General features: G+C 42.8%; 1 protein-coding gene across 1 annotated transcript in view; it reads right to left on the reverse strand.

The window, feature by feature from the left end:
* Nucleotides 1–426: 426 nt before the first annotated feature.
* Nucleotides 427–21267, reverse strand: part of flt4 (fms related receptor tyrosine kinase 4) — a gene marked incomplete at its 5' end in the record, with an annotated part of 39800 nt that continues 18959 nt past the window's right edge. Inside the window, 27 exons of the mRNA XM_079228901.1 lie at nt 427–920; nt 2198–2283; nt 2464–2584; nt 4219–4340; nt 4427–4532; nt 4752–4851; nt 5050–5161; nt 5250–5372; nt 7225–7319; nt 7412–7571; nt 7790–7878; nt 8443–8556; nt 8732–8836; nt 9292–9427; nt 10543–10649; nt 11230–11361; nt 12083–12229; nt 12716–13075; nt 13455–13563; nt 14131–14266; nt 16483–16648; nt 17303–17487; nt 17628–17742; nt 18761–18932; nt 19011–19150; nt 20146–20311; nt 20417–20556. Coding sequence (XP_079085027.1) covers nt 701–920; nt 2198–2283; nt 2464–2584; nt 4219–4340; nt 4427–4532; nt 4752–4851; nt 5050–5161; nt 5250–5372; nt 7225–7319; nt 7412–7571; nt 7790–7878; nt 8443–8556; nt 8732–8836; nt 9292–9427; nt 10543–10649; nt 11230–11361; nt 12083–12229; nt 12716–13075; nt 13455–13563; nt 14131–14266; nt 16483–16648; nt 17303–17487; nt 17628–17742; nt 18761–18932; nt 19011–19150; nt 20146–20311; nt 20417–20556 — 3764 coding nt within the window. The 3' untranslated portion in view covers nt 427–700. The remainder of the gene's footprint in view (nt 921–2197; nt 2284–2463; nt 2585–4218; nt 4341–4426; nt 4533–4751; nt 4852–5049; nt 5162–5249; nt 5373–7224; nt 7320–7411; nt 7572–7789; nt 7879–8442; nt 8557–8731; nt 8837–9291; nt 9428–10542; nt 10650–11229; nt 11362–12082; nt 12230–12715; nt 13076–13454; nt 13564–14130; nt 14267–16482; nt 16649–17302; nt 17488–17627; nt 17743–18760; nt 18933–19010; nt 19151–20145; nt 20312–20416; nt 20557–21267) is intronic.

Here is a 21267-nt window from a genome sequence, read left to right on the forward strand (position 1 = left end):
AGAAACTGAACCTTTGGACCTCTGATTATATATGAACTGTAATTGTCTGTGTACGAGGAGGACTTTGCACCCAGAAGCTGCTCATTTCCCTCAGCTGGCAGCCAGAATCAACACCCTGCAGGTTGTCGTTTGTGATGCGAGCATGTACGAGGGTGTTAAACGGTCACAGCCGTCATCACGCTTACGTCCAGCTCTGATAAAAGGTGCTTTGTGTGACTCGTTCCTTTTTATTCGCCCTACATCACTCTGTTTTACCTCCGTCACTTATTCCGGGCTCATTGTGTTAGTCGTAATCAAGCTTCTCCACCTCCATTACATGACAAGAAGGTACATTTCTTTATTTCTTCCCATTTTAGTCATAGTTTGTACAAATGAAGGAAGAATACTCTGTATATAAAAGATAAAATTATAAATGTGTGAATAGAAAATGCTTGTTTTTGTCGTAATGATGCCACCCAGTGGCTGGTTAGAGGATCTTCAGGCACATATAGCTCAGTCTGTTTGTTGAGGCAGCCGCCCGAGAGGAGAGAGGAACAGATAACTAAGGTAAGCTCTGGTCATAAAGATCTATAACCTGATCTTTATTTTTAAATGACACGCCACTACTTAAATGTTACTAAAACCGACACACCTTCCTTGGCCAGAGCTGTCCCACCTTTTTAAAACCCCTCTATACTCTCAAACTGCATCTTTGGTGAGATTACACGTTGGAGGAGGCCAGGCAGGGAGCGTCAGGCGAGGAGAAGAAGTCGCAGAAGCCTTCCTCGGACAGGTGTCCGTACTCGTTGTTGTAGAAGGTCTGTCCAGAAAGCTGGCTGAAGAAGTGGGAACGGTGCCTGGAGCTGCCGGGGTCACTGCTTCGCCCCAGGGAGCCATGGGAGGCCGTCAACGGCTCCGTGCTGCTGCTGCTGTCCATGCGACTGGGAGGGGAACAAAACAACAAACATCAGGATATGCAGTCTACAGGTACCTGTACTGTAGGTATGCTGGACATTCTGAGTTCATGAACATGAATTGTTTCTCAAAGGGGACGGTAGTTAAAGACCAAAGTAACTCCGGTCCATCTTTAATCTCTGAACCTGTAACCTCCTAAAAGTGGAATTTGGGACTCAGGGTACAGGTCTGGTGACTCTGTCAACAAATCTTATGAAAGACCAGCTGATCCTACGAGCACGTTATGCTCTGTGTGGCCTCATGAAGCTCATTTCTCTAACAGAGCTCCATTGTTGTCCAAAAACTGTTAAGACACATCAGAGAGCAGCGCTGGGTGAACATGTGCACTCTGGCTCCATAAATACTCACGCTATAAATAGTCCCAAACAAATGCACAATTTAGCCCTATTTTAGTTATGCTTGATAAAAAACACGACAGTCTTTTTTCCTTTTGAATGAAACCATTTTTTCTTGACTAATTATGTTTGCCTTCTGTTGGATTCATTGGGGATCAGTGCCACAGACAGGGTGGGAAAGTCAAAATGTAATGGACACATTGTTGGTCTTTTTATGAGATTTGTTGACAATAACAGGCATATTGGGCATTGCAAACCTTATTCTGTATGTGATCGTACGCAAGTGTGATAATAAAATCTATACATCATACTTGTTAAGGTGGTTAAGACTAACCTGGGGTGGTAATAATGAACATTACATCATTTAATCAGAGTATCTTTCTGCTTTCTGGTAAGCTGTTATATGCAGACACAATTTTGATACAATGTTGCACCACTTTTCCTTGCCGTCCTTGTCGATGTGGAACTCGATCTCGCTGTTGTACGTATGTTGAACAAAGGAGCAGAGGGTTGGTGAAATCCTTGTGTCTGATCGGCCTTTCTGGCTCCAAGTGCACATGTGAATATTCATGTGATCACGTCAGAGCTGCTCTAAAGGTTCCTCCTACATCTTTCCTGTAAGTAGGAGTGAGATGCTGGATAAATTAGTCTTATTCTTCGCAAAGAACTTTTTTCTGCTCTTTAGATCATTATTGAGCCTAATTCTCAAAACTGTCAAATGACTCAGACTGTTGCTTCCTCCTACTTACCCTGCTGGTGCTTACATCCTTTGCAAATCTACTGCAGCTTCACCGCATACTAAGCTGTGATTCTACATGCCTCATAGCAGGAGAGAATGCCAGTTTTCTCATACTGAGTCTAAATTCCTGGCTGTAAATATCTTCTGCTTCAGCTTTTGTATGAATAACCTTTTTGAGACGGCGCCCCTGTGCTTGTGTTCAATTCTTTCAAATTCTTCGGAGGCCAGAACCATCCCGCTGTCTGTCTGGTTATCCTGGGAAGAGACACAGTGAGACGTCATGTGAATACAAAATGCCTTTGGTTGACCCCGCTGCTACGTCTGCAACTATTTTTGGTGATTACCAGAGGAGAAATATATTTATAAAGTCAAATGGCATTCGCTAAATGTCACCGGTCACATTTTCAACAGTTGATAAGAAGACAAAGAGCTTACTTGAGGAGTCTTCTGTGGATACATCCCCAGGGGAAACTCATCAAACGTCTTCACTGTGGGCTGGCAGAGTTTAGAGGGTCCCACAAACGCACAGCCGGAGAAGGGCACGCAGTTATAATACCTGGTTAAAAGATAAAGAAATGGTTATAAGATTAATACATCTTTACTTAATTATATCAGTAAAAAAAGATCCAGAGCAGAATAAGTTGTTTTCAGTGAAAATAATTGCAGTTTATATTTATATTTCTTATGTGTTGTGAATAGGTTGTCAGCTGTGTGATTTGATGACATCTTTAACCAACAAAATGATCTTCTTGTCTACCAGTTCAATAAGAACTGACCGTGTGTGTCACGTGTCAAGCTTTAAACGTTACTTTATCTCAGCGTTTTGCCATAGTGGATTGTAAAATGTACTTAAACATTTACAAGGACAATCTCACCATGAGGTACATTTACTAGCTTTACTAATTTAGTAGCTGGATGTTGCAGCGAGACTGTTTTCTGTTGTTAAATAAACTGCTGTTTCCAAAATCTAGAATTCACTTTGAATTCCTTGAAAGATTCCCTGTTTTCATGCGTCCGCGCAGGCAACAGCCGTGACCGGAGGCATTGTGTTTTTTGGGTTGTCCCTCATTCTGTACGGCCATCTTCTAGATTAGAATTTGGTGGTTCAAGGTCACTGTGACCTTGCAAAAACACATTTTGGGCCAAAACTCAATAATTCATAGACTAACTGGGAAAATGTCAAACAAATGTCGACTAGGATAAAATGATAAAGTGATGACATTTTGGACAGACGTGGATGTAAACTGCAACTTGACTGCTTAGCAGACGCATACAGCCTTAAGGCAGTAAGTGGCTGGTAAAGCCCACGAAAACCTTAAACACTCCTCTATAGTCTATACCATTAACTATTTATGGAAGAAACACCATTAGTTATATCAGTTAAACACTCAAAAACTCTGATGACTCTAAGCTGATCTTAATCAGAACTGTGTGGGTTTGATTGACCCAGTAGCCTGGAAACGTGAGCAAACTACGACACAACTATCATCACATTTACATGTAGTCAATTATGCTGAGCCCTGATTGGTACATGCAAGTTCATGACATCATGCACCTTCAGTCCAACCAGTGAGAATAGCTCAGACAAAAACACAACATCTCTAATGTGAAATCATTTGGTGTGTTTAATAGAAGCGCGTATATTTTACCCGATATAATGTACCTGATAAAAAATACATCTCATCAAAATATATTAAAATACTACAATACAAGGTACATCGAAGTACTCCTCTTTTATTTTACCCTATAGAACTTCTTATAAAACGAAAAACAGGTATCATGGGGGGACCCTGAAAAAAGGCTCAAACGTGGGTGAAAAATTAGGGAATCATCAATAAAACACGATGGAGCTATGTACTTGGACTTCGGTCCACCCGCTACTGGGACATGTGAACCTTGTGAAGGCACAGTCTCCCTGCAATGGTAATATCCATCTGAAAATATGTTTCCGTCTATCACTAACGTCGGGTGAAACTCACAGGAACACGTGCCTGTTAAAAGAACCAGGGATTGGACCAGAGAGACACGCCCACCTTCAATAACGTCAGTGAGCATGAAGCTACACAAGGACCCACGCAACTCAGATAAAAGCAACACAATGAAAATTACGTAACCACAATCGCACGGGTAAAAATCACCCAACGTTAGTGTTCTAGCATTAAGTAATACAGGATAAGCATGTGTTCGTACCTGGCGGGTAGAGTGTTGCAGGCCAGTCTCAGTTCCTCCTCAGATGGAGGGCGCGATGACTGCGAGAAACCATCATCCTCTGAGCTTTGTGAGTGGTTCAAAGGTATGTAGTCCTTCCCATCCTGAATGGTCAACAGAAAAGATTCAAGGATTCAAAACCCTTTTCAAAAACACTCTATAATTAATGTTCTTCTGGCAATGAGCTCACAGGTAGGCTGTTGTCCTGCAGCAGGTCTCCCAGGATCTGCACCAGGGCCGGGAAGGTTGGTCTTTGTTTGGGCTCCCCGTGCCAGCAGGCCAGCATGATGCCGTATCTACCAGCAGAGAGCAGCACCATCACAACAAGAACACCACTGAGGTCCTCCACCTCCCTGACTCACTAATATAGCTGCAAATATGACTATTTCCTCTCCTTTACAAACAAGTTATGATATTCTCATTCGCCATTGGGATTGGCTCCAGCAATTAAAGGACTATAAATCTTACTTGACAGCAAAAGATGAGAGAAAGAATAAATCAAAGACTCTGCTTACATTTCGGGGGAGGCAGTCTCCGGTGACCTCATCCGCACGCCATCTTTCAATCGTTTGCAAAAGTCTTCGTCAATCTGTACTCCCGGGTACGGAGAAGCACCTGAGGGAGGATTAAAAGATGAAACCTTCATTAACACGTCAGAGATAGGAAGTTATTGTGTGTTCGAATAAATTGGTTTAAATAAAATGATTCAATAATTACCTAATTGAACAGAGATTGATGCATTTACAGACTTATGGAGAAGATTGTATTGAAACCGTTTGATTTTCATACAAATAACAAAATGAGTGTCTTTACCCAGTGAGAAGATTTCCCAGAGGAGAACTCCAAAAGACCACACGTCACTCTGGCTGGTGTACACTTTGTCAAAGATACTCTCTGGAGCCATCCACTTTAAAGGCAGACGAGCCTGAGAGGACAAATGGAGTTTAATGTTTCATCACAGATGGGTAATAAACCTGCAGCTCAAAAGCGTAGCGATGGTGAGGATGCCGTACGTTGCCTTTCCTGACGTAGTCGGGGTCTTTGTATATGTCCCTGGCCAGGCCGAAGTCACAGATCTTCACGATGTTGCTCTCTGACAGGAGAATGTTCCGGGCTGCCAGGTCTCTGTGGATACACTGCGGATACACACATGACCACACATACATCACAACTATGCGGTGTGTGTGTGTGTTTGTGTCACTGAATGTTTGTGAAATTGTTTGCATGCATTGATTCCATCTTTCTTTCCCTGATGAGTGAAAACAGTCAGTAAATAGAATTTTCTTCATAATCTGTTGCCTTAAAACCTGTGTGTGTGTGTGTGTGTGTGTGTGTGTGTGTGTGTGTGTGTGTGTGTGTGTGTGTGTGTGTGTGTGTGTGTGTGTGTGTGTGTGTGTGTGTGTGCCAGTTTGTAACTGGGACTGGACTGTGTCTCGGCCGGGCAGAGCTCTGGAATCACTGCAATAGATCCAACATTGTTCACGAAGCTGTCAAGTAAACGTGCCTACAGGTTCAAGACGGTGAGTCATTTAAAGACAGACATTCTGCTTAGAGTCCGGTCAGATTGTTGATATTCATTATAAATCATGGTCGCTTTGGTTGACACCATTTAAATGATTATTCACCCGATTACCAGTGGCTTTGTACGTGAGAGCAGCTCACCTAGGAGCAATCCAATTAAACCAGAGGTGACCGTTTGCACCTTTCTTCACTATTTGGATACAGTGCTGATAAATTTTAAAAAGCTCAGCTGTCTGACAACCAAGATCAATCCAAATATGCCCCCTTCAAAGTGCATTAAAGCGTACATTAAATAATCAACAAATAGTACTAATTAAACTGTTCTTTTATAATTCAATTAAATGTTCAAATGATAGTTTTGGATTTAAGTGAGATTCTAAATTGATGATGATGGTTTAATTTATCATTTAATTATTTAAATTTTAATCAGATTTGATGTGTTTGTAATATCATTTAATTAAAGTTATTGTTGATTACAAAATGATTTATTCTGAAACTTTTTTTCTAATCTAATTTAACATCATCCCGTCTAGCTCCCCTTCTCACGACTATGTACTAATTAAAATTGGTTTCCAATTAACCGACAGTGACTGTTCACCTGACAACCAATTGCTTTCAAATCAGGAACGTGATGTTATCCATAGCAACGGAGGTCAACGCCATCCCTCCTCTCAGCTCAGGAGTTCTCAGCTGGCAGCAGCTCTGTGAATCGCTCCTAAAATGAACTCTAACAGGACCCTCGTGACACAACACATCATCTATGTAGCATAACATACTTTAACACGATGAGTGGGGCAATAATGCATGATCAGTAGCTTTACTATAAAATAACAAGTGAGTTATTCAGGACATTTACTTGGAAGAGAATATGTTTTTATCTTGCAGTACTACTATTATTTAAGTAAAGGATCAAAATGTGTCCTTCCCCACTGCCTGAATCAGTCCTAAGCTGTGTCCCGATGCCATATCACATGATAACTGTATATAATACACACATGGGTACTGTCTTTGAAGAGAGTCCAAAATAGCAAAGTGTATATATTTCTTTTATATAATCAGAAATTAATGTTTTTCAAGGTTTGGACTTCACTGTGTACGTCACTGCCAAATAAATGGCAAAGAGCAAGCAAAATCCTTTTCAAAAAGGCACAAAGCTCATTTGTTCCCCCATTAACCTTTTAAAAACCATGCATAATGTGTCTTAATGTTCTGCAGCTGTGAGTAGTTTCTCAAGCTCATGTGTGCACTGCATTATTGGTACGCGTGTCTATCAACAGCACATGCAAAAAAGTATGGAGTATATTTGATTGAATTATACTATGCTCCTGTTGAACACACTGCATACTCAGAGCCTGCTTAGTTGCAAGACGGGATCGTGGCATTGCTCCAGGCTGCAACCTAATGCCTGCTGACAATTCACCACAGCTCATTCATTAAATTAAAGTCTTTGTACTGCTGACGATTAACCTTTCTGGAGGCCAGGAACTCCATCCCACGAGCCACCTGGAAACTGTAGCAAATTAGATCTTCAATCGTCAGCGGAGTTTTCCACAAGTCTTCCACTGGAGAGAGAAGAAGAGAGAAAGATCGGTCATGGAAAGATAAAAGAAAGGGAAATGAAATATTCTGCTCTTGTGAATTAAAGCAGACTCACTTCTGTCCGCTGTGGGATTCTCATTGGGCGTGTTGGATGGCAGACTCTGAGGACTGATGAGCGGGGAGGAGCGTGGAGCCGGTGGACCGGGAGCTCTTTGGTCTATTTGACCCGCCTCAATCATCCGTCTCACTTGGCTCTGAGTTTTTGGAGAGCGATCCTGAGTGGGAAACAATTCAATGCATTTCTGCCATAATTAATGACAAAAAAAAAGAATTACAGAATATATGTGTGAGAGGAAAATACTGTTCTCAATCGAGAAAAGACATGTAGAAGAGATATAGACTCAACCAAAGCAAAGAAGATTATTTCTGTGGCCACATTATCACAGCAGAACAAACCAATAGAAAAGGGTATAGCATTAGTGTGTTTTAATACCCTGTATGGGAGGAAGAACTCTCTCTTTGATCGTAGGAAGTTAGACAGATTCCCATACTTGCAGTATTCCACTATCACCATCAGTGGACCTGTTGATACAGACATTTTAATTGTCAGAGTATTGTATGAAAAAAGGCTACAAATATTTTCGCTTTTCACATTATTTTCTTAGTTGATAAAAGTCATTAAAACATCTCTCTGCCTCTTGTTTGGTAAGTTCACTTTTTCACACCACCTGGGGTTAGCTGAACGGTTACGTTTCTGCTTTTGTTTAGGGTAAACAGGGTTAAACCGTTCCAGATGTACATTCGACAAACATGTGCTCTATGGGTCAAAATGTTGTACATAAAATTAGGGGTGTGAAAGAAAAAGAGAAGCAGCTGTTTGTTTTTCTCAGTAGATTGGCTGGAAAAAACATGCTAGGGGGTGGACAAAACATGTTTTACTAATCAGGATAAACAACAGAGCGTAAAATAGGCACCAAAAATGCAGTGTCTAAAAGAAACTATGACATTCTACCGGAATTTTCAATTTAATATTCGAAAGGAAACGGTCTCCAAAATCATGACAATCTCTTTTTTTTTTCGAGACGTTACTTTTACAAAATTGTTGATATAATGCAACAACTTCATTGTAATACGTGTACATCTCACCATTTGGTTTGGTGCAGGCGCCTAACAGGTTCACTACATTCAGATGGTTACCAATGTGAATCAGTATCTTTAACTCTGACATCAAGGCCTTGTGCTCACTGGCTGTGGCTCCATCTGAAACACACACACACACACACACACACACACACACACAGTGGAGCATTATGCATAAAATACAGCTTGTTTTTTATTTTTGTATTGTTTATCTACCCGGTTATACAGTATATATACACTCCAGGTAACGTTGTGCATCAGTGGCCTCTTACTCACACACAGAGACAAATCTCACCCTTCAGCATCTTGACAGCCACTGTGTTCAAACTGTTGCTCTTGCTGACGCTGTAGATTGATGCCTCAATTACTTTTCCAAAGGCACCATGGCCTAAAACCTTTCCTATATCAGGAGAAACCACAGAATATTCATGCTCATTAATCTATGCAGAACTGGCTTCGGTCTCATTGCAATACAAAAACAGTTGCGGTCGGGAGCAGTTGCAAAATGTAAATGCATCTGGCGTCAATATACACAAGTGGGTGGAGACTTAAAATCTCAATTGCAACACAACAGGTTCCCATGACTTGGGAACTGTCGTAGAACAGATGCATTTCCTCAGGGTATATTATAAAACCGCGCTGGGAATGAGCGCATATTTAACACTAGCACTTTACTTGGCAGCGCTTTGCCCCGGCTGGCTGCGATCCAATCTCATGCCATTAAGGATTCTGGAAATGGAAAACTAATTCGGTTTCATCCATCTATTTGCTCTCATCCCCGCCTGCATACTTCCTCGCAAACCATCATCCCAACAGCCATTCGTCCTTTTCCACCACCCTTCCCCAGCTGCTCACCCAGTCTGAATTTGTCTCTGGAGATCTCCCACTGCGAGGAGTCGTAGGGCAGGTATTCACACTGCTCATCCAGAGGCACCTCTCCTGGGTCCATGATGATGGAGAGATAGCCCGTCTTTATGTCTGCCGGGTTAACCTGGAGTCACCGGAGGGACAAAGAGCTAATGTCAAGCTGGAAGCAAAGCTGATTTATTTCATAGCTCCTGAAAAGTTTGCATCCATTGACAATACAAAATCCTATTACAGCAACAGTAATCATTTTACTATTGGATGGCTTGCAGGGCCAGCTGCTGGCATAATGATGTGTAGTTAAACACCTGTAGCCATCAAGAATATGTTCCTCCAGTGTGTTACTTGCATTAACTACGGTATTTAAACCTTCATACACAACTAAATGTAATGGTATCCAGTTCTCAATGACCTTTCTACGCAATTAACAACAGTTTCAAGTTTATACAGTGAGACTATATTCATAAAGCAGTGACTTTTTTTAATGCAACGTCTTACATTAAAGTGGATGTAACTTTACAGATGTATGTAGAGCACGGAAATAGTGAGTTTTTTTATGATATGTCCCCTTCAACTGTTAATGCAAAAAGAACATTTCCTACTGCTGTATTTTCTGTATTTATAACTGGCACAACACAGGTTGACTTTTACTGTGACGTAATCACAGGAAATGCAAAGTATTTGTCCGTGAGCGTGAAACTGACTGCTGTCGTTCCTCTAAAATGTGTTTACACAAGACAACTGTCCTGACACAGAGACGCATGCTATCTGTGCAGCATGAAGTCAGATCACATTTGCTCACAGAATGATGGAAAAAGTAACTGGCACAAGTGACGAAGGGGAAGAGACAAAAAGATAGAGCTACTGTCAGAGAGAGGGGAGGACACGAGCCATCTCTGCATAACAAGCCATCTCTTAATTATTGGTTAATGACAGCGCCACACTGTGAATTTGCTGCAGAGCAGCTGTGCGAAACGATCTAATAAGTGGCCAAGTGAGGAAAAATAAAAAGCAACTTGGGCCTCATTATGGATGTGCGTTGACTAATTGGACTTGCTCCCAGCAGATATCAGTAACTCAGCGGGTGAACGGCAGACTCTTTTGAAGATCAAACAGGTTGTGCTCAAACGCCGACAGACACGATGGGGGTCAAAGGTTAAAGTACTGTGACAGTCCGTCTGTTCCGCTCACAAACCCACGGACACAAACACAGACACACGGAGAAAAGTGGCGCCCTCTGACCCGCTTTGCATTGCAGAAGATTAGGATGAGCAATGCCCAGAAGAAAACCGCAATGACTCCCGTCCCGATGAGGATTACGATCTCCACGTTGGCCTTGTCACTTGAACCTTGACAGAAAGAAAGAAATAAAGCAAAATGATGCAAAATGATGCAAAGTGTTTTATCTGAAACCACTTTACCTACTCACTGGTCTTTATTTAATCTCTCTGCAATTACATCACTCTTTACCAACTGCAGGGGGTGCTATATTACAAACTACTGATCCTTCTTGCAAGCTCCTTACTTTGAAATCTTTAGGTTAAATCAATATGTTAAACAGTCATTTCATTCAGCCAATCAAGGCCACCTCTAGCAGACCCATTAAATTATTCATTCAGTCAATGCCTTTGATTTTTTTAGCTGAGCTATATACAACAAAAGCACAAAAACTATAGCTGCAGGGAAAAGTGTGAGGTGAATGACTAAAACCCTGACATGTATATTTTGTGTGTGAAGATGTGAGATTGCGGGCAACTCTGATTTCAGACCTGAGTGCACTTGACGCATGTCAGCGGTGAGTGTGTGTGAGTGGATTCAGGTGTCTTTGGGATTGCATGAAACAGACTTTTTTCTGTATGTGTGTGTGTGTGTGTGTGTGTGTGTGTGTGTGTGTGTGTGTGTGTGTGTGTGTGTGTTTGGCTGACTCACCGATGACCTGGACGGCGGCTGAGGAGTGGACACAACCTCGCTGGTTGCAGGCGGTGCAGGTGTAAAGACCGGCGTCCTCCTCTGTAACCCGCTGGATACTCAGCGTGCGGTTTGAGTCCTGCAGCTGGATCCCTGAATAGTGACACACACACCGACACACGGGCTCACTTCATCGCTCCACGACACCTCTCACATCATAAACCCAGCAACTTTCTCAACAACATTCCTTGAATTCTTGTCACACCTCTGGACTCCAATCCATAGTGTTCATTTATAATCCTGTCGCCCTGTGAGGCGAGCCACATGTCCAAACAGCACTTCTGAGGGAACCCAGAGCGTCAGTTGTCACTCAGATCCATATTGACCCCCTTCCCTCCCACATCACCTTCAGATGTTAAGAGATGCACGCTGAGAATGCTAATGAGCCATGTCCATCGGCCTGCAGGGTTTAATGCCTGTGTTTGGGTGTGTATATGTGCAGTGAACACATCCGTATCCGCAAGTATTCTTGTCACTGGCTCTGTTTGACACATTTGTTCAACAGTACCAGTGGGTGGGAGGGCGGTTGTGTATCTCGGTGTGCGCCCATGTTGGCTTCTAATAGCTGGGTTGACAACAAAACACCACAACATCTGCCAAAAGTTGTCACGCTCTGAGTAAATATTAACAAAGCGTATTGTTTCTGCTCGTTTAGCTCGTGTGAACCCAGAATGTGATTCCCCCACACAGAGCACAGACTGTCATGAGATACGAGTCCTGCTAAATTGAGCTTGAGAGGGGCAGACTTTATGAGTAACAGCGGTTGCACTGTTGCGTAAACGTGTGCATCACCCGTGTAGGTGTGTTCAGGTACCTGACATTTGGTGGAGAGGCAGGTTGTCTTTGAACCAGGAGAGGCGAGGTAGAGGTCTGCCCTCCGCGTCGCACTCCATCCGCAGAGACTCGGTCACATTCACTGTTTGGTTGGTGAGGCTGAGCTTATATCGAGGCGCCTCCGGGGCTTCGGAGCGAGAGAGAGAGGCCGGAAAGCGGAGAGAGAGGAGAAAAGGAAATTAACATACTGCACTGATGTGAGCAGTGCAAAACAAGGAGCGTCTTATAGGATTGTAAAAAGGGCAAAAATCCCATTAAAATGTACATCTATCCTCCAGACGCTGATGCAAGTTTACAGCACACAACATGAAGGGCGCTGGAATTTGTTTGTGCATTTCAGCCCCGCAGCATCTCGGCTCTGTTATCTGTCGATGCAGTGCAAACACCAGGTACTCCATCCATTACGTGGGGATGTTGTTCTCGGGCTGCGTGGGTTTTGTGAGTGTGAGTATTTTAAAGCCCCCAGCATCTCAGCTTCACTGCGACCTTTGTGTGTTTAAGCTGTCAGGGGTTGCACTTTTCTCTGTAGATAACTGTGGTTGAGAGAGACTACTCTCTCCACTGGGTGATGTGTGTGTGTGTATCTGGAGCATTCATCTCTTTTATCTCTCACCTTTTACTGTGATGTATCTGAACAGGCACTGTTTCTCCCCGCTGCGTCTGCTTTGAGCCTCACACACATAGTGACCCTCATCCTGCAGCTGTATGGAGGGGATGGTGAAGTCCAGGACCCAGCTGTTGGACAGGTCCTGAAAGGAGAGCTGGCCTTCAAGGGTGTACGCGTAGAGGTGCACGCTCCTGCAGGCCAGCTCCTGGTGCTTGACCTGCGCGTCCTGGAAGGCCTCGGGGACAAGGCGGTACCACTGCAGCTGTTCGTAGGTGTAATTGTCAGCGCTGCAGCACAGGGACACTTTCTCCTGCTCCAGGGGATTATCCGAGGGCTGCACGTCCACACTGAACCCCTCAGGGATGGCTTTGAAGGGAAAGAGAAAGGCAGATGGAGTGGTTACCTAACAAGACAGAGCTTGTGCACTGGACATGAATGACATTATTTTTCTTATTGGTTGGTTTATCAAAATTACAAGCTGTTGCTCTGACTTTTGTCAGGGGGAAACATTCAATAATCCATCCATGTAGAAAGTAATGCTGAATTGTTCAATGTAATTTTCCAGTGTTTTGAGGATGACAAATTCTATTCACCTCTTCTATTGAACCACAGATATCTTATCGTATCATAATTATCGGCTAGATAACACGAGAGGGGATTTTGGCAGAACAGACCCTTTCATTATTCAATGTTTTGTGTTCTTTTGTTGTAAAATGCAGGGTGCAATCTTAATCAACATACTCACTGGTTACATAGAAGTAGATCATCCGCTCATCTTTGCCAACTTTGTTTTCAGCAGAGCACTTGTACATGACAGAAACACTGGCGTTGCCAATCTGAAGCCTGCTCACTATCTGTGGGGTAAGAAAAGGTGGATGAGACTTGAATTCATCTGGAGGAGACACGCATATTCTACAAGCATGTGCAATCTGCTGCCACGTGACCCGTTGTGACCTGACACAAACAAAATCTTCAACAATAAGCAAAAGCCACTCAGGTGTGTTTTTCTGTTCGTGCTTATGTGATCATTTCCTCCTCTGGGTGTGGTTTACAAACATACTGGCATGTGTTGTGCACAAGCGCCCCTTGCATGTGTGTCTGGGTGTGCTTACGACCAGTCCTTACAGGAAGTCTGCAGAGGAAGACTGTTCTAAATATTTCTACTATGGAAATGGTTTGTGATTGACAAATTGTGTTATGGAGCTCAGAATGTGGGACGCTTACATAAAAACATCACAGTCCACTCATATGAATTACTTCTTTTCTGGTCTCTGTCCTAATCATATTCACAGTCATTCTTTTACGAAAATGTCATTCATATCGACAATTATGTCATCATATCACAGTATTGTGATTTTTTTTTCTTCTAAATTCATGGATAGGTGGGCTTCGGCAGTCACAATCAAAAAGTCGTGATGAACCTTTTGTCGGCCATCCACCACTTCGACCGCCGTGTCAATGCCCTCGATTTTATTCATGCCGCTTTCCAAATCGATGTCCTGCCAGTTCTGACAGTCTGCGATCCCCTCACTCCGGCCGCTCCTGTCGCGTCGGACCCTGGATGGAAGCACAGACACATTCATGACATCTCGGCTCATTGGTATGCGTAGCAGAGAGTGAGCAGTGGGGGAGAATTCAGAGGGACATCAAACAAGACAACCTGAGGTTTTATGAGATGTTTGTAGCACACGCTGGGTTGTATTTCAGAACATGAGCTTGGATCCCAACATGAGCTTGAATCCCAAAGCCAAGATAATTTTGCTGTGTCCTGGCAACTAATAGAACATCTATGGTATCAATTTCTGTTATGAAGATCCATAGTGTGAACATCATAGCAGAACTAATGAAACATGAAATGGAATTTTGTTTTGAATTTTCCCCTAAAGGCAACACTCAAATTAAAGCAGAAGGTAATAATGATCAATTCCATTTTACAATCTGCATACAAACAGGACACGCACTTGATAAATTAATAAAAAATATGATTATACATATGCACAAATCAATTATTTGGGAAATTTGTCGATGATATAACCTGTTTTGATTCTTTCGATATTTTATTGTCAACAAGCTACACAAACACACACACACACACACACACACACACACACACACACACACACACACACACACACACACTTGTTTTTGTGACTTGAAAGAACATTGCATTGATTGACATTCATTTCCTGGAGACTTTTCCAAACCTTAACCATAACCACGAACAAGTCTCCTGTTTGGGGAAATTGGAGTGTTTAGTGACATAAAAAGGAGTTTAAATTCTCCAACTGCACACAAATTACACATTTTGTTGTTTTTTATAGACTGATATCTTTTAGCCACGCCGACAGCGGATTAAAGAAACAAGGTCTGATGTGTTCATTAGTGAGCTTCAGTGGTGCTGGAAGGCCGGGCTAGCTGTTTCCAGTCTTTGTGATAAGCTAAGCTTTTGTGTCCTGGCAGTAGCTTCATATTTAGTGGACAGAAATGAGGGACATTGATATTGTTCTACACTCCTCAAGAAAATTAATAAGTGTATGTATGTATTTCAAAAAATATCAAACTATTCCTTTAACTAAAAAACAGTCCCTGCCATGTTGCTAATACAGTGTCCTCATCATGTGAGACTGGCACTGTCCATCATGTGAGACTGTCCATTATCCATTATCGTTTTTTCTCTTTTCTCTGCTCATCCTGTTCAGGTTTGCAGGCGTTAGCCCCCCGGTCCGATCACAACTGACAGTGTTCACCGGACTGTCGCAGGGCTGACATATATCGACAGACAACAATTCACGGCAATTTTACCGAGTCAATTAAGCTGCATGTCTTTGGACTTTGGGGGGAAGCCGGAGAACCCGGAGAGAACCCACGCTGACACGGGGAGAACATGTAAACTCCACACAGTCTAATGTCGGTCAGTATAGGACACTTCAGCATTTGAATCAAATTTACTTTATTCTTAAATCTGATATCAAATAATTAAAAGGAAATTAAATTATTATTGTATACACCTAAATAGGTCAACACAGCCATGCCTCAGTCGGCGCCCATGAAATGTCACATGAGACAAAAAATTAACTGGACATCTGGAGCCAAAGTTCAGCTTAACCTGCCACTGTTGTGTTATTCTGATTGTACACTCAGTTGCATGCTCACATGGAAAGGTCAAGAGAACAGCAACAAATTCAAAAATTAAGCCTTGGCAGAAAATAAAGGCAGGTGAATATTAGAGGGATTTTCAGCAGTAGTGGCCACAACATGTTGTGGGATTTAGTGGAGACAAAGAAGGGGAGAATAGGCGACGTCTGATAATAAGTGTGTGGGTGAGTGTGTGTCAGTGTTACACGTGTATTTACGTTTGTGTTTTCCTATGTGTGTCAGAAAGTGAGAGTGCAATGGGAGAGCTGAACCATGGCGGAGCCGCATTGGGGGAAGAAGCAGGTTGGAGATTGAACAGACACACTTTCCTTTCGCCCTCTCTTTCTTCCATTTACTTCTAATTCATCTTCCTCTTTATCTTTGCTCTTTTCATCCACCTCCACATTTCTTTCCACGTCGCCAATTTCTTCATCATCCCCTCCCTCTCTTCTTCACTCAGAGCCAGTGGATAATTTCAGACTGACCTCTTCCTCTTATTTGGTCTTCTCGTAACACCTAATGCACTGCATCCCACTGCTCTCTTCTTCTCAATACCGTTCAATCAAACCGTATCTGCTCCCACACTGGTTACACGGACTTAGTTAGAACTGCGTGTGAGTTTGTGTGGTTTTTCTTACAGTCTGCTCTGGGTGCTGTTGAGGACACACGGGCCCCAGGCCCTCCACTGCCAGGTGATGTTGGGAGCAGGGAAACCATAGGCGGTGCATGTTAGCGTCTGGCTGCTGTCACTGGGGTAAGGACTGGACGGATCTGCCACTTCTTTCTCATGGATCTGTGGGGGAACTGAGTCAGAGGAGAGCAATCAATCACTTTATTCAGTCAGACATAATATCTAGGAGCCCAGACCTGCCAGTGTTTGTTAATTGGGCAGAACAAGGAGACACCCTGGACTAGTTGCCAGTTGCAGGACTAATGCATATAAAGAGAAAGCCACCCTCATACTCCTCATACACAGCTTTGAGAGGAAACTAAAACATGACTAGTTCACCACTGGGCCACTAGAAAACAGAGAGGGAACCAGAGAAGACACAAACGTAACACACAAATGCACTTAGGGGTGATTCCAGTCTCCACTTCTACCTCAACTGGTATGATGACATCAGAATGTGGTGCAAAATTTAATCGGACATAAGTCTGAAAAAGACAGTTCAAGAGCCGAGGCCAAGAATGTCCGTGCTCGCAATTACTTTTTTAATACCGTTATCTTCAGATCAAAAGTTTATGATTTTTCGTTTCCTTTTATTATTTATAATGTGTATCAGAGATCAGGTCCAATCAGCTGACGCTAAAGGACCCAGGTAACATGTTTTATACTTAAAAACGTACGTAAATATCATCCAATGAATCGTATTACCATAAGTGTAGTTTATATTTACCCTTTGTGAACGCAAAGAAGCAAAGGGGTGCTGAGGGTACACAGACTGACAGACTAGTTACCATTGACGACTAGCGTAATGTTGAGCCTCCTCTCCAGCGCAGCGGCGCTGTTCCTCAGCGCCACCGCGTAGAGCCCAGAATCCTCCTGACAGACATCCTTAAACTCCAAAGCATGGTTAGGGTGCATCCTCATCCTTTTCATCCTGAACTCGTGGCTCTGGTTTACAGGCTTTCCATCTTTATACCTGGACACAAAGCACAGGTGGTACATTACAGGAAATCCTCCAGCTGCAGTGCTCTGCCTCGAAATTAATCTGTAAACCTGAGGCGTAGTTATTGGATATTATCCATTAAACTTAATGAGTACACCAGAGTCTCATCTCACCATTGTGTTTCAGGTGGGGGGAAGGCAGACACATTAACTTGAAGTTTGAATGACTTCTGGCCGGCAGTTACCTCCACCACTGGTCCATTTCTGTAGTTGAGGCTGATAAATGGCTCTGGAAGAAGAGAAATTCACATATTTACAGTCAGAGTCTCAAAGCTAAAAGAATCCACCAAAGATATTCTGCGCATCAAAGAATTACCCCCTGTAGGCTTAAGACTTGATTCGAAGTGTCCAAAGAAACTTCTCAAATCACTCCTCCGCTGTTTATCCATCAACATCTTCACTTTATTTCTTTGCCAATTAATTGCTAAATGCCCAAGGAGAGGTTTGAGAAATTTCTGTGCATATTTCAACACATTTTCCTGCTGTGACTCCGGGTCACCATTGGAATCAGAGCCACTAAATATTTGATAGATTTTTGGTGGAGTATTCCTTTTAAACTAAGACTATATCATTTTTTGTAGGATATTAATTATGAATTCTTCTCTTATGTAATTTATAAGTAATAAAACCCACCTGCTCAGTTCAATGCCCTCAGGGAGATTTCCCAATAGAGCCTTTCTTGGCCTGATAGGACAAGTGTCTTGTCCTATCAGGCCAAGAAAGGCTCTATATGGTGGCTAATGTAAGCTAAGCTTGGTAGCAAAGTAAAGCTACATTGATATCACTCTATAAGGGAGGTGGCTACTTACTGTTCCATTACATTTTAGCTTTTGCTAGCATACATTGAAAGTTACATAGGCATGATGTGTTTTTAGCCATGCTAGCAGCATGACGTTGGTCCACCAGTTTGTTCAAGACTGAAATATCTCTATAAATCGATTGGATAAATTACCAGTTATTTGGTGCAGATATGCATGTTGGTGATACATTTTGGTGATACCTTATCTTTTTATTTAACGTTATTAGCTAATGTTAGCATGCTAACACGTTTAACTAAGATGGTGAACATGGTGAACATTTCACCTGCTTAAAAACATTATGCTAGCATCGTGTTGCTCAATTACAGCCTCACAGAGCTTCTAACAGAGATTTGGTCTTGTTATTATGAACAGACTCATAATTAATGTAATATTTAGGCTAACAAGCAAGCAAGAGTAAGGCCACGTATTAAACTGCACTCTTCTTACCATAAACTGTGACCTGAATGTGTTGGGTTTGTGTTGTGTCCGTGCTGGTGACGTTGCAGCTGTATGGGCCAGTGTCAGTGACGTTGACACTGTGGATGGTCAGGATGCTAACAGCCTGTGTGTCGTGATCGAGAGCTTCACGATAGGGTTTAGTGACCTCCCGACTGTTGGGCTAGTGAAGGAGAAATAAAATGTAGGTTTTAATTTAATGGTGCCGTTTGACGTGCGACCAAGTGATGCTGATATGTACCCGTTTGCGAGGGTAAGACCACTGAATGTCCACTCCAGCATCGAACTCCACCGACGCCGTGCAGTTCAAGGTGAGGGCCTCCCCCACTATCAACTTGACTGGCTTCTCAGGAAACAGCTTGACATTGTAAATCTCACTTCCTGTATGGGAAAAGAGAAAAAGGAGGGGAGGTAGAAACAGAGGGACAGAGGGAGGGGAGACAGTGAGAGAGGTCACAGGGACATCGTCAGCAGTGTTTCCTTCCTCTCAGGACCAGAGGAAATTACTTTCCTTTGGACCAGAGGGGCAATCCTACTATAAAGAATTTGGTTGTCACAAGCCTGCACTATTTCCATGCATGTGTCCAGCCATACATCAGTGACGGAAATTAAAGTGGAATACAGAGAAGCCTCAATTCAAGACAAGGCAGAAAAAGCAAGAACGCTTTGGACACCGTCCAGTGTCTCTGATATTCAAGCCACCTCTCTCTGCAGTTTTTGCAGACATGGGGTGTACAAAAACAACATACGCTGGTGATGTCTCTGCAGCAGACTGTGATTGCCTGATTGTTTAAACGCTCCATTAGCACTCGGAGTGAAGACTCGCTCTGGGTTTCTCCTCTGACTGATGTTGCTGTTACTTTTGGCCCGGCAGCGGTGGGTATGAGTTTCCTTTCGCCCTCTGAAGTGAGAGGTGAATGATCTCACACAATAAAGCAAAGAGCCTCTGGGTCCCTCAGAGTTCAGTTGCAATGATTGGGAACCTCAACATGCAATCTCTTCATCTTAGTTTCCTACAATTTAATTATGCCTTCCCTCTCTTTTTTTAAATTCTGCTCGCATAAAAAAAGAGAGTTGTATTCTTTCGAGGGAAAGACATAATTAAATAAAATCCTTCAAATTGTCAGCATTAAGGCATTATTGGCACACTTGCTGCCATGCAGAATTACGGCAGCAGCGCATTCACCACCTTTGATTTCCTTGTTAATTTCCCTTTCAACAAGAGTAGAGCTTCAAATCTAATTAAAATATTTGTACTGGGTCAGTTAGTTTTTGTAGCTGCTGTAGTTACGGCTTATATGATCCTGAATGTATTTGCTGGAACACGAGAGGAGACTGAACCCTTTAAACTTTCGCATGGATACATTGTTTTTTACCTATCTTGTGGATCAGGTAGTTGATAGACTGATACTCTTTGCCTTCCAGTGTGGCGACACACACAAAGCTGATGAGCATCGGCATACTGTCCACGGTCTGTCTGGGAATGGACCAGCCTCGCTTGTTGTCCCATGTCATCCCGCTCTTCTCCAGAGGCATGGGAAACTGAGATGACACACAGTAATTACTCGAGGACAGATCGTAAATTAAATCATTGACAGTTTCTATTGGAGGAACAGAGTGTGAGTGAAGTCTGTGAAGAGTACAAACCGTGCGGAGAGTGACGTTCAGATCCGGCACTGTGACCAAACATGGCACTATGACGTGGGTGGTGAGGCGTTTGATTAAAAGGAGCTCCAGGTCATTCTCGGGGTTGTAGATGCCTCTCCTGAGGAAGGGCTGCTCGGGGTCTTGGTGCAGATAGAAACAGGGAGCTGTTAAGGGAAAGCCTGATTCCAGCCACGATAATTACCGAGGTAACTTCAGGAGCGGACAGCCACATATCTCAAAGCCTGATAATGATCCCCAAAGACACCCCAATATATGTGGACTTTATCATGATGACCGTGTAATGCAACAGCTCAGTCTGTCCTCACACAGGAAATAGCATTAAGACCTGCTATTACATATCGGAGAGAGAGAGAGACAGACAGCCAAGGGGTTTATTCCTCCTATAAACAGTGTTACAATCCTCTCCAAGCTGTCCGTTAGTGGAAGATATCTCTTCTGTGTTTCTGTAAACCTTGGCGATCCCCTCTTGATTGTCTATGCCTCAAAGATACTGTTGTAGGGGGACTTTGGTCACGTAAAAGCAATTGTGTCACCAATTTACATTGCAGCTGTTATCTCTACAAAACCTCATATTCCTACAGCATGAGCGCACACTATTATAAAAATGTTTATCTCTCAGACATTACCAGCGATTTTTGTACAGCAGCCAAAGATGTTCTGTGAGTACTGCCTGGTTTTATTATTTTTTCTCATGATAAGCCTTTTTTTTTCTGCGGCACTCAAAGCTATGACTTTAATCATCTGCAAGGCCAAACACAAGTTCCCATCTAGAGGCGTATATATCTGCCCCGTGGTGGTCTAAATACACACAAGTAACAGAAATAATACAC

The sequence above is a fragment of the Taurulus bubalis genome (assembly GCF_910589615.1).
Source record: "Taurulus bubalis genome assembly, chromosome: 13".
NCBI lineage: Eukaryota > Metazoa > Chordata > Actinopteri > Perciformes > Cottidae > Taurulus > Taurulus bubalis.